General features: G+C 38.3%; 1 protein-coding gene across 3 annotated transcripts in view; it reads right to left on the bottom strand.

The window, feature by feature from the left end:
* The window catches only part of LOC110831919 (serine/threonine-protein kinase ATR), a 54,833-nt gene that overhangs the window by 11,161 nt on the left and 18,651 nt on the right, over positions 1-25,021 (bottom strand). For all 3 annotated transcript variants that reach the window (XM_087354527.1, XM_087354526.1, XM_087354528.1), the window contains 21 exons: positions 23,467-23,638; positions 22,245-22,490; positions 21,712-21,828; positions 21,048-21,176; positions 19,847-20,097; positions 18,584-18,805; positions 17,162-17,333; positions 14,540-14,666; positions 13,766-13,893; positions 13,029-13,192; positions 12,737-12,897; positions 12,081-12,386; positions 10,501-10,640; positions 9,314-9,430; positions 8,058-8,197; positions 7,215-7,490; positions 6,248-6,541; positions 4,512-4,734; positions 3,202-3,386; positions 2,075-2,286; positions 156-328 (listed from right to left, as the gene is read on the bottom strand). In XM_087354527.1, the coding sequence (XP_087210653.1) occupies positions 156-328; positions 2,075-2,286; positions 3,202-3,386; positions 4,512-4,734; positions 6,248-6,541; positions 7,215-7,490; positions 8,058-8,197; positions 9,314-9,430; positions 10,501-10,640; positions 12,081-12,386; positions 12,737-12,897; positions 13,029-13,192; positions 13,766-13,893; positions 14,540-14,666; positions 17,162-17,333; positions 18,584-18,805; positions 19,847-20,097; positions 21,048-21,176; positions 21,712-21,828; positions 22,245-22,490; positions 23,467-23,638 (3,955 nt within the window). The remainder of the gene's footprint in view (positions 1-155; positions 329-2,074; positions 2,287-3,201; positions 3,387-4,511; positions 4,735-6,247; positions 6,542-7,214; positions 7,491-8,057; positions 8,198-9,313; positions 9,431-10,500; positions 10,641-12,080; positions 12,387-12,736; positions 12,898-13,028; positions 13,193-13,765; positions 13,894-14,539; positions 14,667-17,161; positions 17,334-18,583; positions 18,806-19,846; positions 20,098-21,047; positions 21,177-21,711; positions 21,829-22,244; positions 22,491-23,466; positions 23,639-25,021) is intronic.

The following is a 25,021-nucleotide window of genomic DNA, read 5'->3' as shown; positions in this document are numbered from 1 at the left end:
AAAATTACAATACAACTCACTGGGTAACTCTGTTCATACTCCTATGCAAATATAGAAAGAAGGCACACAAATTTTAAACCTGTCAAAATTAAAGATGCAAACTGTCACACATATATGAACGCACAAAGAATCTCATTTGTCGCCAGAAAACTTGCCTTGTACACGGGCATTAACATCCACAAAGACTGCTGGGAGTACACCAACAGCATATAAACTATGATCGTCTTCAGGTGTCTGAAAACATCCGGATGTGGATGACAGATGCGTGAAACTAGTTGTGAAAACGCCGTCAGGAACATGTAAGGAGGAAGTTCTTCAACCAACTGATCTAGAAGTGAAACAGTACGTCTTTTCTGAGTGAATAAACTAGTGAACATTTTGGAAGCTATGAAATAAAAATGTAGAATTCCAAGAAACTAGTTCAAAATTCTTTCATGCAAAAGACACAACCAGTCGGTCATACACATTTTTCATTCGCGTGATTAAACTACTCTTACTACCATTCAATTCAGAATCTCCAGACTTACTATTGTTTATCTACAAATGCAAAAAACAAAATTCAACTCGGAAGATATCCGTCTTCTGGGTTGTTGCACTGTGTAGTCTGGTCGATGTTAGCCAACGTTTCAGAGGTCATACTGCCTCCTTCATCAGGGCGATGAGTATGAAGATTTCCGTCTTCTGGGTTGTTGCACTGTGTAGTCTGGTCGATGTTAACCAACGTTTCAGAGGTCATACTGCCTCCGTCATCAGGGCGATGAGTATGAAGATTTCTGTCTTCTGGGTTGTTGCGCTGTGTAGTCTGGTCGATGTTAGCCAATGTTTCGGAGGTCATACTGCCTCCGTCATCAGGGCGATGAGTATGAAGATTTCTGTCTTCTGGGTTGTTGCGCTGTGTAGTCTGGTCGATGTTAGCCAACGTTTCAGAGGTCATACTGCCTCCTTCATCAGGGCGATGAGTATGAAGATTTCCGTCTTCTGGGTTGTTGCGCCGTGTAGTCTGGTCGATGTTAACCAACGTTTCAGAGGTCATACTGCCTCCATCATCAGGGCAATGAGTATGAAGATTTCTGTCTTCTGGGTTGTTGCGCTGTGTAGTCTGGTCGATGTTTACCAACGTTTCAGAGGTCATACTGCCTCCTTCATCAGGGCGATGAGTATGAAGATTTCTGTCTTCTGGGTTGTTGCGCTGTGTAGTCTGGTCAATGTTAGCCAACGTTTCAGAGGTCATACTGCCTCCTTCATCAGGGTGATGAGTATGAAGATTTCCGTCTTCTGGGTTGTTGCACTGTGTAGTCTGGTCGATGTTAACCAACGTTTCAGAGGTCATACTGCCTCCATCATCAGGGTGATGAGTATGAAGATTTCTGTCTTCTGGGTTGTTGCGCTGTGTAGTCTGGTCGATGTTAACCAACGTTTCAGAGGTCATACTGCCTCCATCATCAGGGCCCTGATATCTTCATACTCACCGCTGTGAGAACCTCAAGTCTTACAAAATTCAACTCCCACCCTACGCGAAGAACACAAAATGAAGTGGTGGGAAAGTCAGGAAAACTGCATAATGAGCTTCATAATTAGCACTGCCACATATGCTTTATGATGCTTACTAGCTCCAGTATAATGAGAAATTGCAAGGTTCCTTTTTTCCTGCATCTTCAGACATTACATCCAGAATATTAATCTGTCCATGGGCTATCTTGACACAACTACCGATCTGAACGATTGATTCACAACCCTCCATTACAGACTTTTGAACCAGAGTGCTGTAACTGATGGGTGGCTACCACTGAAATATTTTACCTACCCTACTATTTATAACCAACCATAACCCCATTTCCTATTCTTTCCCCCTCATTTAAAACGCTGAGCACTTTTGCAGACACAAGATCCCTGTATCCAGTGTCATGTCTCTTATCAGGACACAGCCGACTGTCGACTGGATTAAAAAATGTTCTGTGCCTTTCTAGTGGCACATTATCAGAGATATTATTACACCCACGGTTTTTCACACCTTTAGGGTAAAGATCTATACATTACAAGTACACGTGTTTGATGCAGAATTTGACATGCTTACCAACAATCTTAGTCATTTTGTCCAAATTTGTTTTCATGTCATTTATTACTTCCATCTTTGCCCTCGTTCTGTCTTTCTCCTTTTCTGCCTCGGCAACGCTCGTTCCAAAATCCAACCATATACTCAACATACGGGGCATCGACTGGTAGATGTAGTTGCACCCGTAGCGTAATGACTTGCCATAGAAATTCACCATATTCACCTGAATATCTCTGGAACCATTTTAAGAACAGCGTAAATTCTGGGGAAAACTTATTCCACTAACAAGAGATATGGTACAATGACACACAGCATAAACATGTTTCATTTAAACCTTATATAGTAGAACACAATAATACTAAAGTCTCTGCATGTTGTAATGCAGTAAAATAAACTTATTATAGAACTAACTCTGTAAGATGTCTCAGCACTAACACAAGTGACTTGTATTAGTGAGAAACCCCATTCAAGTTCCAAATAATGAATTCTGAAGTTTTCCCCACAATTCAGAATGGTAAACTTAAACAGCCCGTGACCACTTTCTCCCACATCCGTAACAGTTCGCCACATCACTGATTTATACTGCGCTTTGGTATCCCTGATCCTATCATACCGGTACAATCTGTTGCCTGGCTACGCAACACAACATACTGAATTGTTACGTTGCCACGGTTAGATCAGAAGAAGATGTAGAGTAAATTATTGGGCATATAATTAATTAATATAATTTCATTTAAATATGTGCGTCAGTCTGTAAATGTATCACCTCTACAAATTAAGATGACAAATATGTGAGTACATGCAAAGAATAATGATAGCAAATACAAGGATGCTTTTATCATTAGTAACTGATATTCTAAAATTCATTTAGCCCTTTGACAATAAACTTTGTTTAAATACTGTTTATTTAAGCACTGAGTCCATACCTGAAAGAAAATATAGCACTTCTCCATTACAGAGAAGGAATTTTAGTACGATGTACGACAAACAGCAGTTCCTTCAATTTAAATGTCATAATGTAAAACACACATACACAGAATTTACTACGTTACATTGAGAAGCTTAAACATTCACCACAAATTTTAACAGAAGAGACAAATTTCAGTCTCCCAAATAAGTACACATTATGCCATACAAAGGAGATGTACCCTCCTCTGGTGTTTCTCTCCTCATCTGTCATCACGCCCAACACGCGGTCATAATACTGAGCTAGACACACAGAACTCTTCTCCCATTGGCGGCATGCATCAACGGCCTGTTTGTAGTTACAGATGTTCACATCCATGTCAACATTCACGGTCTCATCATTGTATGTAGCCATGAGCAACTTGGCCTACGTAAAACAGCCAACACAAGACAATATTACTATAAAATAGTAATTGCTAATGTTTTGTTACATATTACGCTGGACATAACATATATAAATGTTAGTACACTTCCACAAATATGCGGCCAGGGTGGAATACAAAAAGTTAAACTCTTACAGAAAATGAGCACACTGAGTGAAAAAGTGTCATTAAATACTCCCTGCAACCACATTCAGATAGACTGTAACCCCAGGTGTCACACTGATACCGTACAACAGGTAGTTCTTTTACATTATTTCTCAATGACTCAGACTTCAGGAACTTTAACTAATATGTGGATGCAACGATGCCCTTATACCGTGATCTACTAAAGTATCAAGAAACCAATTTCTAGACACGTCTACAAGACAGGGAAAAAAGTACAAAAGCTCTCAAGTACTACAGCTGGGAATCACAATTAACATACAATAATTTTTCAAATATATAATATAATTCAAGTCTATACACAAACTTTAAATTGTTGATGTTAAAATTTAAAATTAATATTGATATTTTGCGCTATTCATCGTTATTACGATGTTACAGTATTGCGCTTTATACTACTATATGTTTCAATATTAATTTTAAATTTTAACATCAACAATTTAAAGTTTGTGTATAGACTTGAATTATATTATATATTTGAATTTTAAAACACAAACATGACGCATTTAAACTATAAACTTAATAATAGTCAAAAAACATGCGTATACCAATTTTTAAATTTAAAACGAAAAATATTGAAATGCAACGCAAAATATCAATATTAATTTTAAATTTTAACATCAACAATTTAAAGTTTGTGTATAGACTTGAATTATATTATATATTTGAATTTTAAAACACAAACATGACGCATTTAAACTATAAACAATAATTTTTATATGCTCAGACCGGAAGAAAGTTCGACAATTCACAAACCAACCAATTAACCTTCAAAAGTAATGATGACAGATGCTTTTTGATTTTATACTGAATAAACATTAATTAATAGATTCGGCACAAACTTGGAATTGTTATAGATAGCGGCAAAGAGGTGTAATTTCACTTGTGTTATCTGAAATAATTGCACAACCCAACTTAAAAATATATAGAATAAAAATGTGTGTTACCTCAGCACATATTTTAGAGTCACTTTGACCTGTAACAGCAAAGCACGAGTCAGGGTTCTCAACGTTAGTAAAGTGCTCCTCCAGACCGCGACGTAATGTCAAGAAGGCCGGATCTTGCTCTCCCTTCTCCCAGTAAAGTTTGGCTTTCTCAACAAAGAGTTCCTTTAGGTGGAACTTCTCAGCATTAAGTATATACGTGTATGCTTGCTGGTAGAGTCCGTCCCTGGGAAATATACCACAGGGACAGTGACACTCATCAAAATAATTATTTTGAAGCTCAGAGGACAGTAGTCGCAAGAGAATGGATCATCAAACCTTTGCTGGGGTATACAAAATGTTATGTGCATTCTGTGGTTAATGGCTCACATATTGAAGTTGTGTAATAAAAAAAAATAAAGCTGTCCCACTATGCACCATGTATGCGCTTGGGAGGGGGGAGACGGTATAGCTCCTACTCTTTCTTGATCTCGGCACTAGATGAGGGTGAGTGGTTAGCATCATGCCCTGGCCGCGCTTTAACCCCAGGAAAGGACCCCGGTACCCATTGGATAGGAGGTTGGGTGGGCTCCAGAGCTGGTCTGGATGCAAATGCTAGAAGAAAATCATCTGCCCCCGTCAGGGATCGAACCGTGGTCATCCAGCCCATAGCTAGTGACTATACTGACTGAGGTATCCCAGCTCAAGTTGTGTAATACCATTACAAAAACTCTTTTGAGGAGAATAAAATAAACAACAGTATCATTCACAATAACTTTTTTAGATGGCAAACCAAATAAAAGTACGAAGATGGTTGTCTTCTGGGTTGTTGCGCTGTGCAGTCTGGTAGAAGTTTACTGACGCTTCAGAGGTCCTTGCTACCTCCATCATTAGGGACCTGATGATGGGGGGGCAAAAAACCCTTTGAAACGTCGGTAAACTTCTATCAGACTGCACAGTGCAACAACCCAGGAGACAGCCATCTTCAGACTCACCACCATGAAAATCTCAAATCCTACAAATAAAAGTATAATACACAACAAGAACCTGTTTTTACTAATCTTTACAAAAGATCTCTATTAATTTGTGTAAACGATTTACTTTATCGAGAAAGCTGGACACATAGCCCTACAGACAGCGTCTCTGTATAAACAAAATGGGTCCTTGGATGCTTCAATTTCAAGTTACGGCCTGTAGAACCACCTAACTTAAACCCACTGGATTTTTATTTATGGAGCCATCTTAAGATTATCGCATATGCTATGACAGTTCATGGTGTGGGAAAACAACAGAGGATAGAAGTCAGATGTGAGATAATTCATAACATGCCTGGAATTTACTGCGATGTTTTAGCACTGATAGTTTCAAATATAGACATTGTCCCAATACTACGATAACATTATTAGCTAAATCTGGCTGCCAGCCCTTTCCATGCAACAGAGGTTAATGGTACATGATCTGAAGCTTTCACAGCAACTGAGTATAATAAATTCTTCTTGGAAGAAGCATCTTCGTCCTTGTCCTCAGGGTACTGTACCCTGAAGACAAGGATGAAGATGGTTCGCGAAACGTTTGTGTTTTCTTCACTGAGCCACCTTATACGGCTGGTAGCCCGAGAAGAATTTATTAGACAAAGGTTAATGATTTACCCTCATTGCATGTGTGTGTGTGCAGTACTCTACAGAAAATGTCTGCGGTTCTTCTATAGCCAGAAAGGCTGCAAATGAAATAAAGATACATAAAACGTTACAAAAACTCACTTTCGAGCTGTTACGGCACTCTGAAGCCAGCACCGTCCCACTTCTTTATCCAGATATTTGGCAACTTCAGGAAGTTTCTCTTCTATTAGGCTTTTCGCAAGAACAAGAACGGTCCTCCGCATAGAGAGTACGGGCTCTTTGGCGCGTGAGAACTGCTGAACATTCTTGAGTCTGTCCTCCCATTCGTGCATAAGCTGTTCCACCAGTAACATGCACTGCTGGTCATTACTAACATTCTTTAATATTGCCTGGACAACTTCTTCTGTTCTCTGCATCTCATTCAGTATATGCAATCTGTAATCAATATACAGGGTGATTCAACAGTCTCCATACATAGGACAATCACCTAAGGGAACGCATTCGAAATGCAATTACACGCTTAACACCAGATGTGTTAACGCAAGTTCAAAATGAGTGGGAGAGATGCATTCGTATGTGTTTTCAAAGGAATGGCAACCATGTAGAGCATATTTTGTGAATAGAGTGACAGTTTGTTAAAAAAGTAACCATTTTCCTCTATGTATGAAGACTTTTTTATCACCCTGTAGTGTTACTTTACAGGGGGAAGATAACATATGAACCGACTGTAAGTCACTAATTTATTTTGGAAAGTCTCACACTCTAGCGTCAGTTACTGATTACTTCTTTACTCTCACCTCAAACTGAAAAAATAATCTCAAGTGTCTAGCTAGAAAGAAAGCCTGTTAGAATCAAAATCAAATCAAGACAAATCATATTTTCACACACAAATACTGAATTATGAATCAAATCCCACATTATTTACTTATTCTGGTTCTCTAAACACACAACTAACATTTCTTAAAATCCTTGCAATTTATGTCGCACCATCAGAGATAAAAAAGATCACATCCCACAAGACGACAACATATACAACAGGGAAAACCGTTTCGTTCTGTCACACCTGGGGAAATGAAATGTCATGTGATGTGTATGTGCTTAACCTCACCTAACAATGCTCTGGTACTCTTCCTGATAAGAGCCCTTCTCGAGAGAAACTGTCCGCAGTCCATCCAGCAACTCCATCCGCATGCACTTGAGGTGCTTGTGAAGAACTGTACTCCTGCCAGCTTGAAAATGGAGCAGGGCCCTTCCGGCTTGCACGCCCCACGCCTTGTTTTCTGCAATTTCAGGCGATGAAAGCAGACTTCCCAGGTCATCAAACATCTGCAATCGCCAGAAAGCTTCTGCTTCAAATTCCTGCATCACTGTCGCCATTTCTGGCCTGTAAGTACATCATAAAATTATAATAATAATAACAACAAGAAACATTTGAGAAATGTAAATTCATGCAAAATGTAATCCCATCTTGATACACAGCACTTCTTGATTCTGAACTAAAATTATTAACGTACACCCATCTCAAAACGTAAAACTGAAGTAAAATTTATACGAGGTACGTCATGTATTCTGAAACTAGAATTATCTCTGTAGTCACCACAGAATTTTCTCTACAACTGAAAGAGACGTTTATCCAAACAGAAGGATTTGAGGTTCTCATGGCAGTGAGTAAGAAGATGACTGTCTTCTGGGTTGTAGATCCATGTAATTGGGTAGAAGTTTACCACCGTTTCAGACGTATCCAAACACAATGTAACAGAAATATCCTTACAGATTGTTTTGTTCAAAGTTACATTTACAAGGTTCACCCCAAAAGTAATGCTGCCAGCGCTACACTACATCTGTTTCTCAAAAGAACAGAGCTGCCAACCGAAGGTTCAGAAAATGCTAAATATAACACACACTGCAGTCAGCACTATCTTGACTGAATTAGTTGAAACCTGTTCCATACCTTTCCGAAACAATTCCTTGTGCAATTCTGAGTGACGTAATCGGCTGATCCAGTCCGAGATAACATTGTACCATCCCCTTGTAGAAATCGGGACCCCTTGTTTCATCCTGTGCCAAGCGTTCGTAACAAGCCACAGCATCCTGAAGACAAATAAGGATTCAATGATCATCTTCTTAGCATGCGTACTTCCAGAATTTTAAAATATTTTAAGGTCCATTATGTATTTCCAGTGACTTGTAGATCAACTGAATTATTTTCCAACAAGCACAACAGTGTAACAGTACTAAAACATAACAAAACTAGCAAAAATAACAAGGTTTAATTCTCTGAAGCCAAAATGTATCTAAACATTATTTATGAGTTCAGCCCATACCGCAAAGAAATCACAACTCTTAACCATTACAAAGATCAACTTGGTAATCCTGTTTAAGAAAATAAATGCTGTTTACGGTGAGAATTGTGCAAAACCTACATATATACAAAATAAACAGTTAATGCTTGTTGAAGCAGGTGGGACACATACTTACCACTGGTCTTTAAAGGGTCAAAATAGCACTTACGTTGGGTAACACTGGTACTCTGAACTATTAAATCATGAAGATTGCTGTCTTCTGGGTTGTTGCGCCATGTAGTCTGGTAGATGTCCACCGTTTTTAGAGGTCCATGCTGCCAGCATCATCGCCCTGATGATGGAGGGAGCATGGACCTCTGGAACGTTGGTGGACATCTACCAGACTACACAGCGCAACAACCCAGAAGACAGCAATCTTCAGACTCACCGCTGTGAAAACCTCAAATCCTACATATTAAAATATGTATCCTCACCCTCTCCTAACAGGTAAGATCCATAAATCTATATATCTATCTACCTATATACGCGTGTATGTATATATATATATATATATATATATGACCTACAAATTTACACAGTTCTTTGAAAAGATGCAAAAACTATGAAGTACCAACAAGAAACAGGTTTGTGGAAGGACAGTTATATGAGCAGACATCCACAGTTGGTAATACATTTCAACAACATCTCTAAAATTTGACACAAAAGTTTTCAGCTTCACAAACTGAATTTAAAACAAGTGACACTTAACGGGTACTGAATTTTTACCCATATTTCATAAAATCAAGAAATTCAAAAACATACCTCACTGAACATTTATACGAAAGCACATCACCAAAACTATGAGACAGCAAAGAAACTCCCCAAATAATGGTACATATAATAAGATAATTTTCATATAAATTACCTGTAATTGTCCAGTTACTTCGTGGACAATTATAAGTTCTTCAAGAGATGGCTCCTGCTCTCTTGTTGCCATTATCCCATGGACAGCATCTGGCTCATTCAAACGTGCATATATTTTCTGCAAATGAATCATTTCTGATACATCTCAAATGTCATAAAATATTAAAGGAAACTAAACCAGTATCCAAATATTGTGGGTTCCAATGTTGTCTGCTAAGGGCGTTACATTTTACTTGCACGATTCATACACACAGACATAAATTATATACAGCCTGTTAAAAGTGTAAAAAATGTACTTATAAATATTGTCTTGGATCTCACTGACATTTGAATTACTGCCTTAAGTTTAAGGTAAACTAAATACATGAGAATGAAATGGGCATGTCAGTATTCTTTCTTTAAACGTAGACTCATGAGCGTGTATCAGATCAGTGCATATTTCATTCATATTTTTTTTTGTAGTGTTCTGTCTGAGGACAGGTCCATGTGAACAGGATCCTTCCATCCTTTTCTCGGACTGGGACCTGTTCATATACGTTCTTGGCAGATGATCCAGAAGTGGTTTGCCATTGCCTTCTTCTGTGTGTGAATGGAGTAATTATTGGGATGCCACGGAGAATCCGGGGAAGCCCCCGGAGGAAAACTCCGTGTTGCCTAGACCACGGCCTTGCCCAACACAAGTTATAAATTCGGGCACCGCCGGGAATCGAACCCGAGACCCCAGGACTACAAGGCCAGCGTTCTAACCGCTAGACCACCGTGGCGGCTTCATTCATATATAGCTTACTAAAGTTTGTAATTGTTTTACAGATCTTATTAGGTCACATGTCACTGACATGTCCCACTTTCATAACTACAGCTGCATTCTGGCGACTGTCTTCAACTACTGATGTTAACTAGAAACTGGAAAATCTACTGCTCTCACACATACTTCTACAAAATATTCTTTCTAGATCTGGGTATGTGTGTTTGGAATAAATAACCTAAAACACAAAATATACTCCTTGTTACTGGATTAAATAATTGACAATTTATCTGAAACCATAAAGAAATTGCATGTTTCTTCCTACATTTGTCCTGGCCAAAACAGGAAATATATTTTTACTTAGATTCCTTGCAGCTGTACCTTCTAATGGGAGATTCTTTCATGAAATGTTTCAGTAAGATAAAGCATTTCTTCAAACATACCATAAAGAGCCATAGCTGCTCTTGAAACTGCTGTGGATTCTTACTGATAAACATTTCCAGGTACATCAATGCTCGTGGATACTCCCCACATTCAATATTAGATAAGGCGATTTTCAAAGCAGAAATTTCACTGACAAACGCTGCAAATGACACAAATACAGTAAAATGTCATAAATCGAAAGACACACAGACATGATACTGCAATAACACATGCGTACATAAGACGGCAATTACTCAAGTGAATCCTTCGGGCAAACGTACATACACTGGCTTTTATAAGAAAAGGTTCTACCACGGCACTGCATGACTGCTTGACGCACTTAAACACATGCCAAGAAATAATGGCATACAGGATTCAACTGTAAGATTATCTGCACACAAGCCCATACTCAGATTTGAACACAAACTTTCAATAAAAATTCCTATAAACAAAAAATCATAGAAAAATAAAAGAAACACCTGGATCCTTTGCACTTCTAGCCTCACCAATGCAACAAAAATAAGTGATAATGTGAATGATAATTTATTTATGTTTGTTAAGAAAAAGTGACTGGATTGCATATGCTTTACAGACAAACAATTACACATTCTATTTCAAATAACGAGCCGGGGTAGCTTAGTCAGTATAGTGACTGGCTACGGACTGGACGACCAGGGTTCGATACCTGACGGAGGCAGAGGATTTTTCCTATAGCCTACGTGTCTAGACCGACTCTGGGGCCCACCCAGCCTCCTATCCGATGGGTACCGGGGTCATTTCCAAGGGGTGGTAAAGCGCGGCCGAGGCGTGACGCTAACCACTCACCCTTACCTAGTGCCAAGGTTAAGAATGAATAGGAGCTATACTGTCTCTCCCCCCAAGCGCCTACATGGCATGCAGCGGGCTGCTTTACTTTTGCTTTTTACTTTATTTAAAATATCACGATCGACATACTTTTTATGCATTTCCAGTTGCTCATGGTACAAGTTCCAGATGAAAATTTTGAAACATATAATTAATATATAACTGCGTGGTTTCAAGGATTATTTTTGTGCAAATAAAATATATGTTTAGAATAGAAAAGAAGAAACATGTGCAGACAAGAACTTGCATATAGTCTTCACAGCAGTGCTAGTCTGCAACACTACCGACTCATCTTCCACCAAATACATATGTCCAAGAAAAGTACAGTGACCACCTTCGATGAACCTAATGGCATGTTTTTCTTCAATTCAGGCAGACATATTGGTATTTTTGCTTAATAAACATCTGCCTAGAATAACTGAAACCAATGGAAGGCAGAGAAACTCCACATACGGACAAATACAAGCAGATTAAGAACTACTGGAACACCAGCTATATGCTTACATCACTTCCAGTTTCAGAATTAGAAAATGTCAAGTGTTTGATTTTTGTTGCACCGGTGTACCAGATTGTTACTTGAGAAGTTAAGATTGTCTGTGTTGTATCAATTCAAATTAATATGGTTTCTAATGCAACGACAAATGATCATAATCTTACAGCTATTTCGCTGGAAGACTGAATGTTTAAAATCAAAATAATTCCATTCAACAAGATATGATTATCAAACATAACAAACCTTTCAGGGCAACATAAACAGGATCTTCTCTTAGGTTAGAAGATAGGTAATGAGCAGAAATCCACTCTCGTGTAAAACGCCAAACAAAATCTATCAGAGTGAATACGGTTTTAGCACACATCATACGGGTGTCTGCATTGAGGCCTTCCGTCGCAACCGTTCTGCTTCCTGACAAATGAATAGCATATGACGGTTGCTCATCATCATGGCTCGGTTGTGGTATGTGAGAGCTGGTATCCATCACAGCCAGCATCTCTTCCAGAAAGCACTTTATATTGACTGGTGAGGCAGACAGAACTGCATGTACTGAAATGATTGATTTGACAAACACATATTTGTGAAAACCTTCTAATTTACTGTATTGAATAAACTAAATACTCATACTCAAATTTGTATTGCTTTTGTTGATTTTTTTCACAAATTTTATGTAGCAAAATGGTAACCATTTTATTGAAACAGCTTTATCTGATAAATTGCAGAAAATTATCCACTTAACGTTACATGAACCTCTTCCTCAACTTGCACACACATGAAGTCAATATTTCTGTATGCACAGCAAATTATACCTAACTGTCAAATTTTTTGGGAAAAAAAAAAAAAACAAAAAAACAAACAAACAAACAAACAAACAGCAAACGTAGAACTCGGTAACATACATAGAATGTACGGCATGAAGAACAGCAGTGTTTGTAAATCTCGTTTCAGACTAATTGCACAAGCATCAAACACTGCTTGAACACAGGGGCCAGAAATACAATCCAACAGCACGAACGTCCAATTGCACGCCCAGTCATTTAACGTCATGCCATACTTCGACCTGCAAGATAAATTTAATTTTAAAATGGAATTTTAATATAAGATATTAATATCTGTACTCATACATTAGTGGGACTGGGATGTTTAATTTTAAATATTCATTAGAAAAATAAACATATGCACTTTACGAACCCAATTACGGGATGAGGCATTTGTACATTTGGTCCTATAGAATTCTTATAACATGAAGAAAGTAGAGGAGTCATTATCTCTTGAACTTCTCTGGGAAATGAACCCCAAATGTTTTTCTTTGGTGACTTTTCATCTGGTGATATTTTGAACAGTTTAAGTAATTCCTGAAAACAAACAAGTAAATAAGGTGAGAATTATATGTTCTATTAGATGGCTGTCTTCTGGGTTGTTAAAATATCACCCTGATGATGGAGGCAGCAAGGACCTCTGAAATGTCGGTAAACTTCAACCAGACTACACAGTGCAACCCAGAAGACAGCCATCTCCAGCACTACATCCTGATTATTCATTCCAAAAAGTATTAACTCCGACTAAACCACAAACAATATTGTCATTTTAAAGGCAAAGATCGTGGCTCTCTCATGGCAAAGAAACATTTTATTACAAACTCAACAGACCTACCGCTGCAATTTCATTTACTACCAAGGGTATCAGAAAATAAAACTCAATTTTCAGAGAAGTTTATATTTCCTAATCTCCAATCTTGAACCAAGAGTTCATCACAGCCTTTCCCATTACATAAATTCCATGACGCAGCCCTCCTTCAAATGCAGGTTCTTGTAGACACGGTAATTTACGTTTAGGTTTCATAAAAAACAGAATTTCTTGACCAGCTGAGTGACTACTAGCTTCACAAGAAGAACTCCCCTCCACAAAGTTAATCAGACAAAATTTACCTGCATTGCCAGTGAGAAAGCATCCATAGTCTGTGTCTCTCTGCATTGCTGAAATGACCGCGCAAGATGAATAAGAGCAACTGATATGAATCCATCTGTATCAGCGCCAAGTGGTAGGGCTTCTTTCTCTGTAACGTAGAGCAATTAACTCGACACTGCAAGCTTTGTTTGTCACGGACAGTCCAGCTATGTAATAATATTTAGAAGTTGATGGAAGACTCTCGGATTACAAGCCAACATCTGGTGGCTGAATGGCGAATAAACCATATCTTCTTCTGCCAACGTTTCAAGAGCCATCTCTGCTCTCACCCTCAGGGCTGCTGCGTAACAAATCTGGTCCTTTGTAGCGCACTTGCCGATGGGAGCAGAGATGGCTCTCGAAACTTTGGCAGAAGAAGATATGGTTTATTCGCCATTCAGCCACCTGACGCGACTTGTAATCCAAGTCTTTCATCAACTTCAGTCGCCGTGAAAGCTTCACTTTATACAATATTTAGAAACTCTAGCTTGGACACACAATGACCAGGAAACAGTAAAAAGTCAAATGTATTACCCAATGTATTTTATGATCCTCTTTGTATAAAGAAGACCACTTGTGGGGTTTGGGCAGAATACAAGGGGTTTGCGTAAAAACTAATAATTTAAGCAGCCATTCATAGTTAAATACATTTCTATCAAAATAAAATCTTCTCGGGCGATCAGCCGTGTCAATTGCTTAAATGAAGAAGAGTCACGTCGCCGCAAAAGCTCAAATCATATTTCTATCAAACTTACCACTTTGTAACTCTCTCCAAGACAAGAGACCAGGGTCCAGAGCCCCAACAGCTCCAATGCAATCTGCACAAGCCAATCGAATGTTCTCATCTTCATCACGACAACCCGACAAGAGAGCATCCATTATCTGCAATAATAATATTTTATCCTCACATAATGGCAAACAGTACACTGAATTTAATAACCATTTCTGTGTTTCTAAGTATTTTACAATGTCCACACATCGGTAATTTAAAGAAAGTTGTTACAAACACGCAACAAAATAATATACACCGCAGCTGAGGCTCTGCGACCCCCCACTACTACCGAACTCCCCTCTCTCGGCTTACACGTCGCACATTTAGGTGCCACAACTACTCGCACGACCTTTACATTCAATAGCTGACAAATATAATTCTTCAACCTATTCAAAAAACCGTAAGAATCTGCAAGCAAATGACCATTGTCATGTTTTATCAAGTTTCTTCCAGGGGAATAACCTTTCCTGAATTCATTTATGCCTCCTTACAAGTCTCGTATTATTGATCTTACTGTTTGTTCAAGCTCATTAATACTGTCTTTAACCTTTATCTTACTAGCGTTCCTTGTCTGGGACGTAAGTTGTGTATTCAGCCCTACGAACGTTCCTTGTGCGGAACGCAAATCTTGTAATACTGTAAGTAGACTTGGCTACGTCATTTGGCCTGTTTTAGAGGCTGCAAACATCGATTCACTTTCTCTAGGGTTTTTACAAGGTCAGCCTGAGCTGTCAACCTAGGAACTGTAACCATAAACAGCAATAAACATTGTTATTGTCAAGTGGGTTTCATTTTGAGACCCCCTATTCAAAGTTTCTCACATTCTTCCTCATGATGGGTGAAAAGAATGTGTATCCACTGAAGTAGTAAGTAAAGTAAAGTTTGTCCCACTATACGCCATGTAGGCGCTTGGGGTGAGTGGAGGTATAGCTCCTCTCTTCCTTGACCCCGGCACTAGATGGGGGTGAGTGGTCGGCATCACGCCCCGGCCGGCTTTACCCCCGGGAAAGGACCCTGGTACCCATTGTAGAGGAGGCTGGGTGGGCCCCAGAGCCGGTCTGGACGCAGAGGCTAAAGGAAAAATCCTCTGCCCCCGTTGGGGATCGAACCCCGGCCGTCCAGCCCGTAGCTAGTCACTATACTGACTGAGCTATCCCGGCTCAGGTAGCCAAAACAATATTTCTGTGTGGTCATTAGTTCACAACCATGGCTTCTACCGTGTCAAATAAGCTTCCAAAGAAGAAAGTTACTAAGGCCTATATAGGCAATTAAGTTATTAACTGCATTTTTAAAAAACTCTATGTATTCTCTGTTCTATTCGAATAAATATGGCTTTTATTTCGTCAATTTATCATGTTTACTTTAGATAATATTAAAGTTTTCCGTAAACGTGCACAAAAGTTTAAAAACCTGCAAAAGAAACTCCGTAGGGCTGCCACCACTTTGCCATTTAAATCCCCATCGTTTAAAGGTTAATATAACCCCAGTCTTCAGCCCTGTCAGTTCTACTACCTTCAAGTATTACCTCACTAAACATGGCTTGAATTCTGAAACCATTGCAATTTAGCCCACTTCCTTGTACCCAATAATTTTGAACTCTTCACCAGACCACAGTTTACATTGTTTTAACTTGTAATGACCTAGTCACTTTCTGGCAGAAAGGTTGGCATTTTCCCAAGTCCTATCGATGTCCATATTATCATCCAAGTTCTCCAAAACTGCAAACCTGTTTGACATTTTTGCCTGATACTGGTCTGCAACTTCTGCATCATTTAGGTTCCTGAAGTCAAGTATCAAACATCTGTGCTGTTTGTTTACTTATTGACAGCCTCTCCCTAAGTCTCACAACCACCAAATACTCGTCAGTGTCACAGTTAGTCCCTCCAAAAGATCAGCCATCAAGTACACTTGACTGTTGACTTCCGTCTATCAAGACATAATCTGTCTGTGTGTCTGTCCATCACGAGAAGTTCATGTGTGTTAATGAACTGTGAGATATTATCAACAAACTCTGCCCTTTTAACCACTGATATGATTCCCTTATATACAAGAAAACGTGTTCCTGAGTGGGTGGTGATCAGCATTCCCATTTCCACAGAAGAGTATACAATCATCTCTTGGTTCGGTGGCACCCTCATCCTATCTGACTTCCTGTACTCCCACTACGTCTAATGTATTTGGTGGTGGTGGTGGTGGTGGGGGGGGCCTCTGGTTCAAATCTCAACCCAAAGACTGACTGTCCTGATTGAGGTTTTTCATGGTTTTCTCAGTCCCTTCAGGAAAGTGCTGGGATATTACGCCATGACCACTTCATTCCACATCCTTTCTGATACATTACTCACTATCACGCTCTCATTCAACGCTATGTAGTCTCAGCCACTGGAAGAGCACCATTAAACGAACTATAAATAAGCCTTATAATTTGTTAATTCTCTTGATACTGACAAATTTTATCGAAAATTCCCATTACAGTTATACTGATGTATACAAACTTAAACGACTTTATAACGCACACAAAGTGAAATGTATCTGTCTACAGTTAAAGCATAGAAAACACATATGTAACATTTAATAAGAACTAAAATTGTATACAGTAATACATAACCTCTCTTATTATGGGTTCTACGTGGTCCTTTTCCCCAATACAAGCTTGAAATAATTCTTTCTCTGTCTGCAGTAAAGATGACAGATGCAGCAAACCATACAGCTGAACGTCAACATTGTCATGCTTAATGGAGGATGTAATTACTGCCAGTCTGTCCATGAATGTAGGAGGCCTGGAAATAAAACAATAACATAACTCACTTCTATTTTGGCGCCATTGACAAACATTTAGGTGCTGCATTTAACAACATTCATTCAATTGTAAGCAACAAACATTAACATGTAAAATGAAATATGTGTTTGATAATGAGAATAATGAAAGGCCTATTAAAATTGAAGCATAACAGGCTACTTAACCCTTCAACGTGGGAATTTAAATTCCGCGCTGCTTGACGAGGAGTGGTGGCCATTTAAATTTTGCTCTAAAACACTTTATTTATCATAACGTTTGAACTATATAACATATAATGATCAATTCTTCACTGAAATCCTCTTAAAAGATGGTTTTATAATTTCAGCGTATAATATGAACATCCTGTGTGTGACAAATGCTAGTAGTCGATTAGACGTTGAGAGTTGTATGTTTTTTATTGAAACGTCAGCAAAAGTCAACTCTACCAAAATACATAGTTTTTATCTTTTTCTAGCGGTTCCTGCACATGACGCAATGTCTTTGAGGCATTGAATTTCTTTCCTGTGTCAATAATACGCGGGAGTAAATATGTCTGCGCCAGCTGATATTCTGACAGCGAACTGAAGGCCACATATATGCATCATACTTGGCAGTTATAACCGTCTCTTACTAAGAACTCTTCTGATTATAGACTTCTGAGTATAGGGGTGCTAAAATTGTTGATATTTGAAGACACAGATAAACATAACGGTATATCTATATATATATATATATATATATATTATGGAGCCCCTTGACCGTTTCAGATAATTTTTTTTCCTCTCTACTTCGCTGGAGCGGTTATCGTGTCATATGAGACTGAGAGAATGAGTTATCTTACCTCTACAAACAAGCAGCTCAGTGTTCTTTGGAAGATTGTGTAACCTCTTAGGTCACGCAGTTATTCACAGACTAGCCTTTAGAGATCGAAGAATGCGACGTTGCCAATACATGATCAGAAAGAGCATTTCTTCCACATCAGATCAACTACAAACATCATATATCAGTCGTTATTGTTTCCATAATTATGGGCTTTTGAAATTAGGCTTAACAGCAGACCGGGAATTTAAATGCCAGGGCGTCACAAGACGTCCAACCACGGTGAAGGGTTAAGTAACACACGCAGAAGTCGTTTGCCTTCATGATAAGCAAATATTGTAAAAATATTATACTTCAATCTTATAAACTGATACAGTACTTCAATAACTGCCATCTCATTTATGCGTACATAAATGAAACAGAACGACTTACCCATTCTCATTAATGACTCCCTGAATTTCCCTATATATATCAATAATGGGTTCGCTCGGCTCGACAAAATACAATTCTTTGAAGAAATGTTGCAAGATTTCACTATTTTGAACTATCAGGAAAGCAAAGATGCTTCCGATCTCAACAGCAAAATCATCGAGCAGTGGCAGGAGAGAAACAAATATTGTGCTAAGAAGAGGTCCCAGATGAATTACCTCCACACTGAAAAATAAAAATTATTACATTTTGAAATAATCATACACCCTTTAAAATAACCAAACAATTTACATGACAATGTAACAACCAGAGCATTTGCACATCAGTTGTAAATATCGACCACAAACAGAATATGCCAAAGACATAATTCAAGACTTACTTTGGAAAACAAAAAATCTCAAGTCCTCCATTTTAGAACACGATATAGCAAACATTATGCTACAAAAATATCCTGTATGATCATATTTGAAAATATTCATTTCTGGAATTACAAAGTTATATAAAAATATGACACGTTTCTTAATATTCAACACACAAAAAAATAATCTGTTGAAAGAATAAACAGAAACAGTCAATTTTGAAACTACTGTTTGCGCTCATGGTTTAGGCGTACACGCTTAGGAATTTATACTTTCTTGTATATTTGATACTACAGCCTAGGAACAGCGTATTCACGTGCCCAGTACATGTGCAATGCTCTGAGATATTATATGATGATGTAGTTAGTAAATATGGGTTAATGTATAAAGTCTTCATGTTTACTTTTGTTGATACTGTGTTCTGACGGACAGGAGTTGTGAGATCAATACTGCAATAAGAACGTGTGTTAGTGCGATTATGTCACTGTGTTATTACAGCCACGCCTGTATGTTTGCAACAGATACAATCATGAAATGGCCATAGACTAATAAACATATGTATTTAAAGTTATAATTAATCATGTATTACTCATCTCTCTTAACAGATTTTACATTTCCATTCAGACTGTGTACATGTTTATCTCTCCTTTTGTGCATGCAGAAAATACAAAGTAGAAGAACATGCTTAATTCTGTGATGCTGCGGGTACAACAGCGAGGTTCAGGCTCAGGCAAATCATGACGCAGCATGTGTGTGGGTAAAGTAATAAGAAACTGTGTGAAGCTTACAAATATGCACAATGAGAAACTTTGGTCGAAAGAAGAATGTAAAAACGCATAGCCAAGATCTCAGGTACGATCACTGAATTTGTGAATATCGAGGAATGACCGTACTTCATAATGCAAACCTGTGAACAAACGCATCCCACGCTGCTACATTCAGATCTGGAAAGGTACTGTAGTTGAGTTTCAGTGCTGTACGAAGTGTTCCAAGAACCTTAAACCTAACGGGAGTGATGTGTTTTGGCCCCATCAGGCGAATAATTTCTGGCAAAGAAGATAAAGCCTTTTTCTTCACTGATTCAGCAACCTTTCTCGTAACCAGCTTACTGTCAAAGAACACCAGAACACCCAGAAACCTTGGTTGCAGGTAGTCAGCCTGCAAAATGAATTATTATATTGCTGTAGAAGCAAAATTTTATTAAAAACCTCAAGAACACACATTTTAATTAACCAGATTTCTTTTAATTCATAATTCAGTTCACTCAGGGGTCCAGAAATACAATTTAAAATCTAATGTATAGACTGATAGCTTTTGCGGCAACTGAAATTGATGAAAGACTCTCGAGCTACAAGCCGCGTCAGGTGGCTGAAAGGTGAACAAACCATATCTTCTGCCAACGTTTCAATAACAAACTAGGCTCTCATCCACTGGGCTACTGCGTAACAAATCTGATGGGAACCCATCGGCAAGCCCGCTACAAAGGACCAGATTTGTTACACAGCAGCCCTGAGAATGAGAGCACAGATTGTTCTCGAAACGTTGGCAGAAGATAAGGTTTATTCACAAATCAGCCACCTGATGTGCCTTGTAACCCGAGAGTCTTTCGTCTACTTAAAATATGCTAGCCATACCAGTATCACATTCGGCTTACAGGCGACACATTATATGAGGGGGTTTCATTACTGAAAATTGCTGTGTATATCAAAAACATGTACAACGGGAAATACATAACACACCTGTGGATTATCTTAGTAATACAATATGAGAGGCCTTAAGTTCTAGTCCCTGGAATCAAGATATTCAGGTGAGTCACTGAAACTGCACGAGCAACTCAGTAATCCTGCGCAGAATCTTCTACTGTGGCTGCAGACAGGATGCTGATGACTCTCATAATACTAAAATAAAACTCTGAATATACAAAGACGCACATAGCAATAACACATATAAAGAATATCACCAGTCCTTGCTACTGGTATGCGTTAACTCACGTATGGCATCGGGGAAGAATATTCCTGGAACCTGCCTCTCTCCTAAACAGAATCATATGTTCCCTTACAATTTATAAGTGATTTACACAGATAACCACAACCCACATATATACTTACAATCTGTTCTAAGCTCATGGGATGGTCTGGAACGGCATAATCTGGATCGTCCTTGGCCAACTCACGCAATGCATCAAGCACTCTTTCTTTGTGGCATTCGTAATGTAACAGCAATTCATTGTGAATGACCTATTACAAAAATGTATGTGAGAGCACCTGCACAATGAACTGCTGTATTAAAACTCCTCCATTTTCGAAGCATTTTCTCTATTAAAAAAAAACTAAAGTAAACAGTGACATTAAGATAATTAATATATATCAAATCTAAAACTTCTTGACGATGGTGAAGAGTCAATTGAATAAAAATTTACTTGGATATTATCCATCGTCTAGTAAATCCTATCCCTATCTCCGGACCTTGTCCGGAGATAGGGATTAGTTCTATCTAGTGGGCCCAACTGTGTAGGAACCTGAAGACGGAGATAGAGTCCCATCTCCGAAACGTCGTTTTACGTTTTATATTTACTAGACGATGGATAATAATTAATACAATTCCTCATTGTCTGTAGCTGTATCTAGAGCATATAGTGAATAAGGTACGAAGAACAGAGTAAGCAAAACAACTTGTATACAAATACAAACCTTGGCTGAAGCCGCAAGACGAGCACAAAATAAAGTTAAATACGTCAAACCTGAAACACAGATATGTATATATAAAACTAACCTTAAATGAGCGTCTCTTCAGATCTTTTACGTTGATACCAGTAAAATCCTCCATGTACTTGAGGCATGCTTTAAGAGTCTCCTCATTTTCATATAAGTAGATATGTGGATAGACATGCTACAATAAAACAAATTTGTTTAAAATTACAAAGACTAGTAAAAAATATATACTTGTGGAATAAAAATCTATCAACGATGCGGTATCTCACTATACAAAATTTGAGCTCTATCAGGTTTAAACTACAAACAAATCTTTATTTAATAATTCAACTAGAAGAACTCCATTTTATATACAGTTAGAATGTGTGCAGTAAGATGCATCTTCCTTTGGTAGAAATTTGTCTGTTCTGAAGCATGCTTTAACAGAACCATAATTCCAGCAGTGAAACTGTTCTTGAAAAATTAATCTGCAGTACAAATGACATAATTTCTTTCACTTCCTGGGAGTTATCTGAAATTAAACTGAAAAAATCTGTTCAATCAAGGAAACAAATACCACTAAATTGTCCCACTGCTAATTATTTCGGAACCAACCTGGAATGTTTCCTCTATGAGAGTTTTGGTGTCAATCATCATAGTTTTTCCAATATCATTAAGTAGTTGTGACGTTCCTGGATTCTTTACCATTGCAGGCACAAGATATGGAATTATGTGATGCGAGTCCTTTTGAAGAAATTCTCGAAAACTTGTAAAACCCAATGCTCGAACTATCCTCTGCACCGAAGTTCCAAAACTTAAGCCTCCGATATGATGATTGAGTACCACAAACTGCACAATCAGCTGCGAAAATAACAGGAACAGTGATGACACAGACATCAAAATGTTAACTGCAATTAACTGATACGTACAATCTAATAATTTTTAACGGCTTCTGAGGCAGGAGCCATACCTCAAATCTGGGTTGTACTAAACCCTCAGACACAATTGTCATTAAAAAAATACTGTCTTTCAGCTGCCACCATCTGTAGTAATGAATGAAATAATCCTGGAAACCAACGACACAAGCTGCAAGGAAATCTACGCCACTTGCACCCCTGCTGTATCGCCAAAGTACAAGCCCCTTAACTTGGTTTTACCCGTGTACACACATGAAAACTGCACAGTGAAAGATTAGGATATTACTGTGAACGGGGGATTCACAGTAACCATATCTGGCAAGGCGAGATTTCAGGTTCCCACAGCAGCAAGCATAATGACCTTGATGGAGGCAGTAAGCACCTCTAAAATGTCACTAAACTTCTAGCACACTAGTTTTACATTCCTAACCTAAATCATCAGATGTATTTAAAAATTTTAATAACCTTACATTATGTAGGATATGAGGTTTTCACAGCGGTGAGTCTGAAGATTGTTGTCTTCTGGGTTGTTGCGCCATGCAGTCTGGTAGATGTCCACCGTTTCATGCTACCTCCATCATCAGGGCAATCACCCTGATAATGGAGGCAGCATGGACCTCTGAAACGTTGGTGGACATCTGCCAGACTACATGGCGCAACAACCCAGAAAACAGCCATCTTCAGCCTTACATTATTATACCTCCTATCAATATTTAAAACTTAAATCCCCAGCGGATGTTACAATATGGAGGGAAGTTTAACGGAAAGTTTTGTATCTAACAATAATAAATTCCACAGTTCATAAAAGCAAACTATAACCTGAATTCTTCAGCTCTCCAGTAATTTGAACAATCACCACTCTACCACAAGCAAACAATATCATCTTTATTTTTAAGGAAATAATTTACAGTGAAACTCACACCACATATTTCCTTCTTAAAGCGTATGTAGATGTCACATGGTCTGACATTATGTGCCTCTGCAATTTCACCAACACTCAATTTGGCAAGTGGAAGCACCATAGAAGACGGATGAGCAATAAACATCAGAAGATTTGCTAAAGTTGGTAACAAGACACAATCCAACGGAACCCTGAAAAAAAAATTCTGTAACGGTACAAACAGAAGTGAAACCACAAATTTTTCTGTATTAAAAACACTAGAATTATTATATCATTAAATATAGACGTATTTAACCTAATTTTATAATGAATAAAAAAAGTTCCTGTAAAATTTAAATTTTGCAGTTTCTAGTTCTTATACTGAACGTTAAAAGTTCTAAAATGTTGCGCCAAATGTTGTACGGCTGGCAGGCAATGTGACATTCACAAAGTGATGCTTATGAATAATGTGCTGGGAAGGATGTTTGGATTAGCGGCAATTTACTTTAAAATTTACCATCAATGCGCAGCACAGTTACGCACTTTTTAACTGGACGTGTGTCATAATAGCACTCTGCTAGAACAATTCTTTATTCAGAGCCACTTCATAGCAGTAACGGCACTGCATGAATTTATAATTATTGACCCTATTAATGTCAACATTACCGAGAAACTGTCAAATTCCAATTGCAAGGTCATAACAATGACATACATTCAAGACCCTGTCAGAGGTGTCGGCAAGCCAAAAGGAACATTAAACACGATAGAACCACATAATACTTCACTCATGTGATTGTAGTTCACCACATCCAGCGTCAGTAATTTGGTGAGGGTACGAGACGGTGGGTGAATGCCGGGGAGTGGCTACCACAGCATTAACATAAGTTCTGAATACAGAAACTGAAGTGTTCTAGTTATGCTAGTAGAAACTGGTGGAAAAATATATTTCTCTCAATAGAATAAAAATCTGTTGACATAACGGAGCAAATGATAGGGAATAGAACAGAGACTGAACAGCGGTTAATTTTGTAAACAGACTCTGATGAAGTAGCAAAAGTGATCTTGATGAACAGGCAAAATGTGTATAAATATTTATGTTAATGTTTATAGATATGAGTGTGAATTACAGGATGAGCCCTTCTCAGGTGCAGTTATTGTTGTCAGTAACATATCTTAGTTGTGTAATGGCGCACAAGATTTTCTGTAGCCTGATATCAATATGTAATACCGAAGCCGACCTTTCTGTTCAATTAGACATTACATTAGCCTGTTATTGGAACCGTGGGTTGCTAGATAATTCAAGTCACACCTCATGCATATTTCTTGAAGCGAGTACTAGGTATTATTTTTAACACAGGCCAAGTTAATGGTACCACATAGTATTTGTTCTCTGTTTGTTGGTGCTCATATGTGACACTGTGTAAATATGTACAAGTCATATCAATGTTCATGCCTACATATTCTTTCCTGTGTCTAGTTAAAAGCAAACATACTACTGTCCTGTTTGAGTCTGATTCAAAATGTAGTTTTCCATTGTTTTCCAAAGCGGTTGTACCCTTCAGGCACGCTGACATGTCGTTATACTCTTTATTTTG

The sequence above is a fragment of the Zootermopsis nevadensis genome, unplaced genomic scaffold (assembly GCF_977971745.1).
Source record: "Zootermopsis nevadensis isolate Lab colony 2312 unplaced genomic scaffold, Znev_1.0 Znev_ptg000023l, whole genome shotgun sequence".
Classification (NCBI taxonomy): Eukaryota; Metazoa; Arthropoda; class Insecta; order Blattodea; family Termopsidae; genus Zootermopsis; species Zootermopsis nevadensis.
Note: the sequence above shows the minus strand (reverse complement) of the source record. Positions and strands in the feature narration are given on the sequence as shown.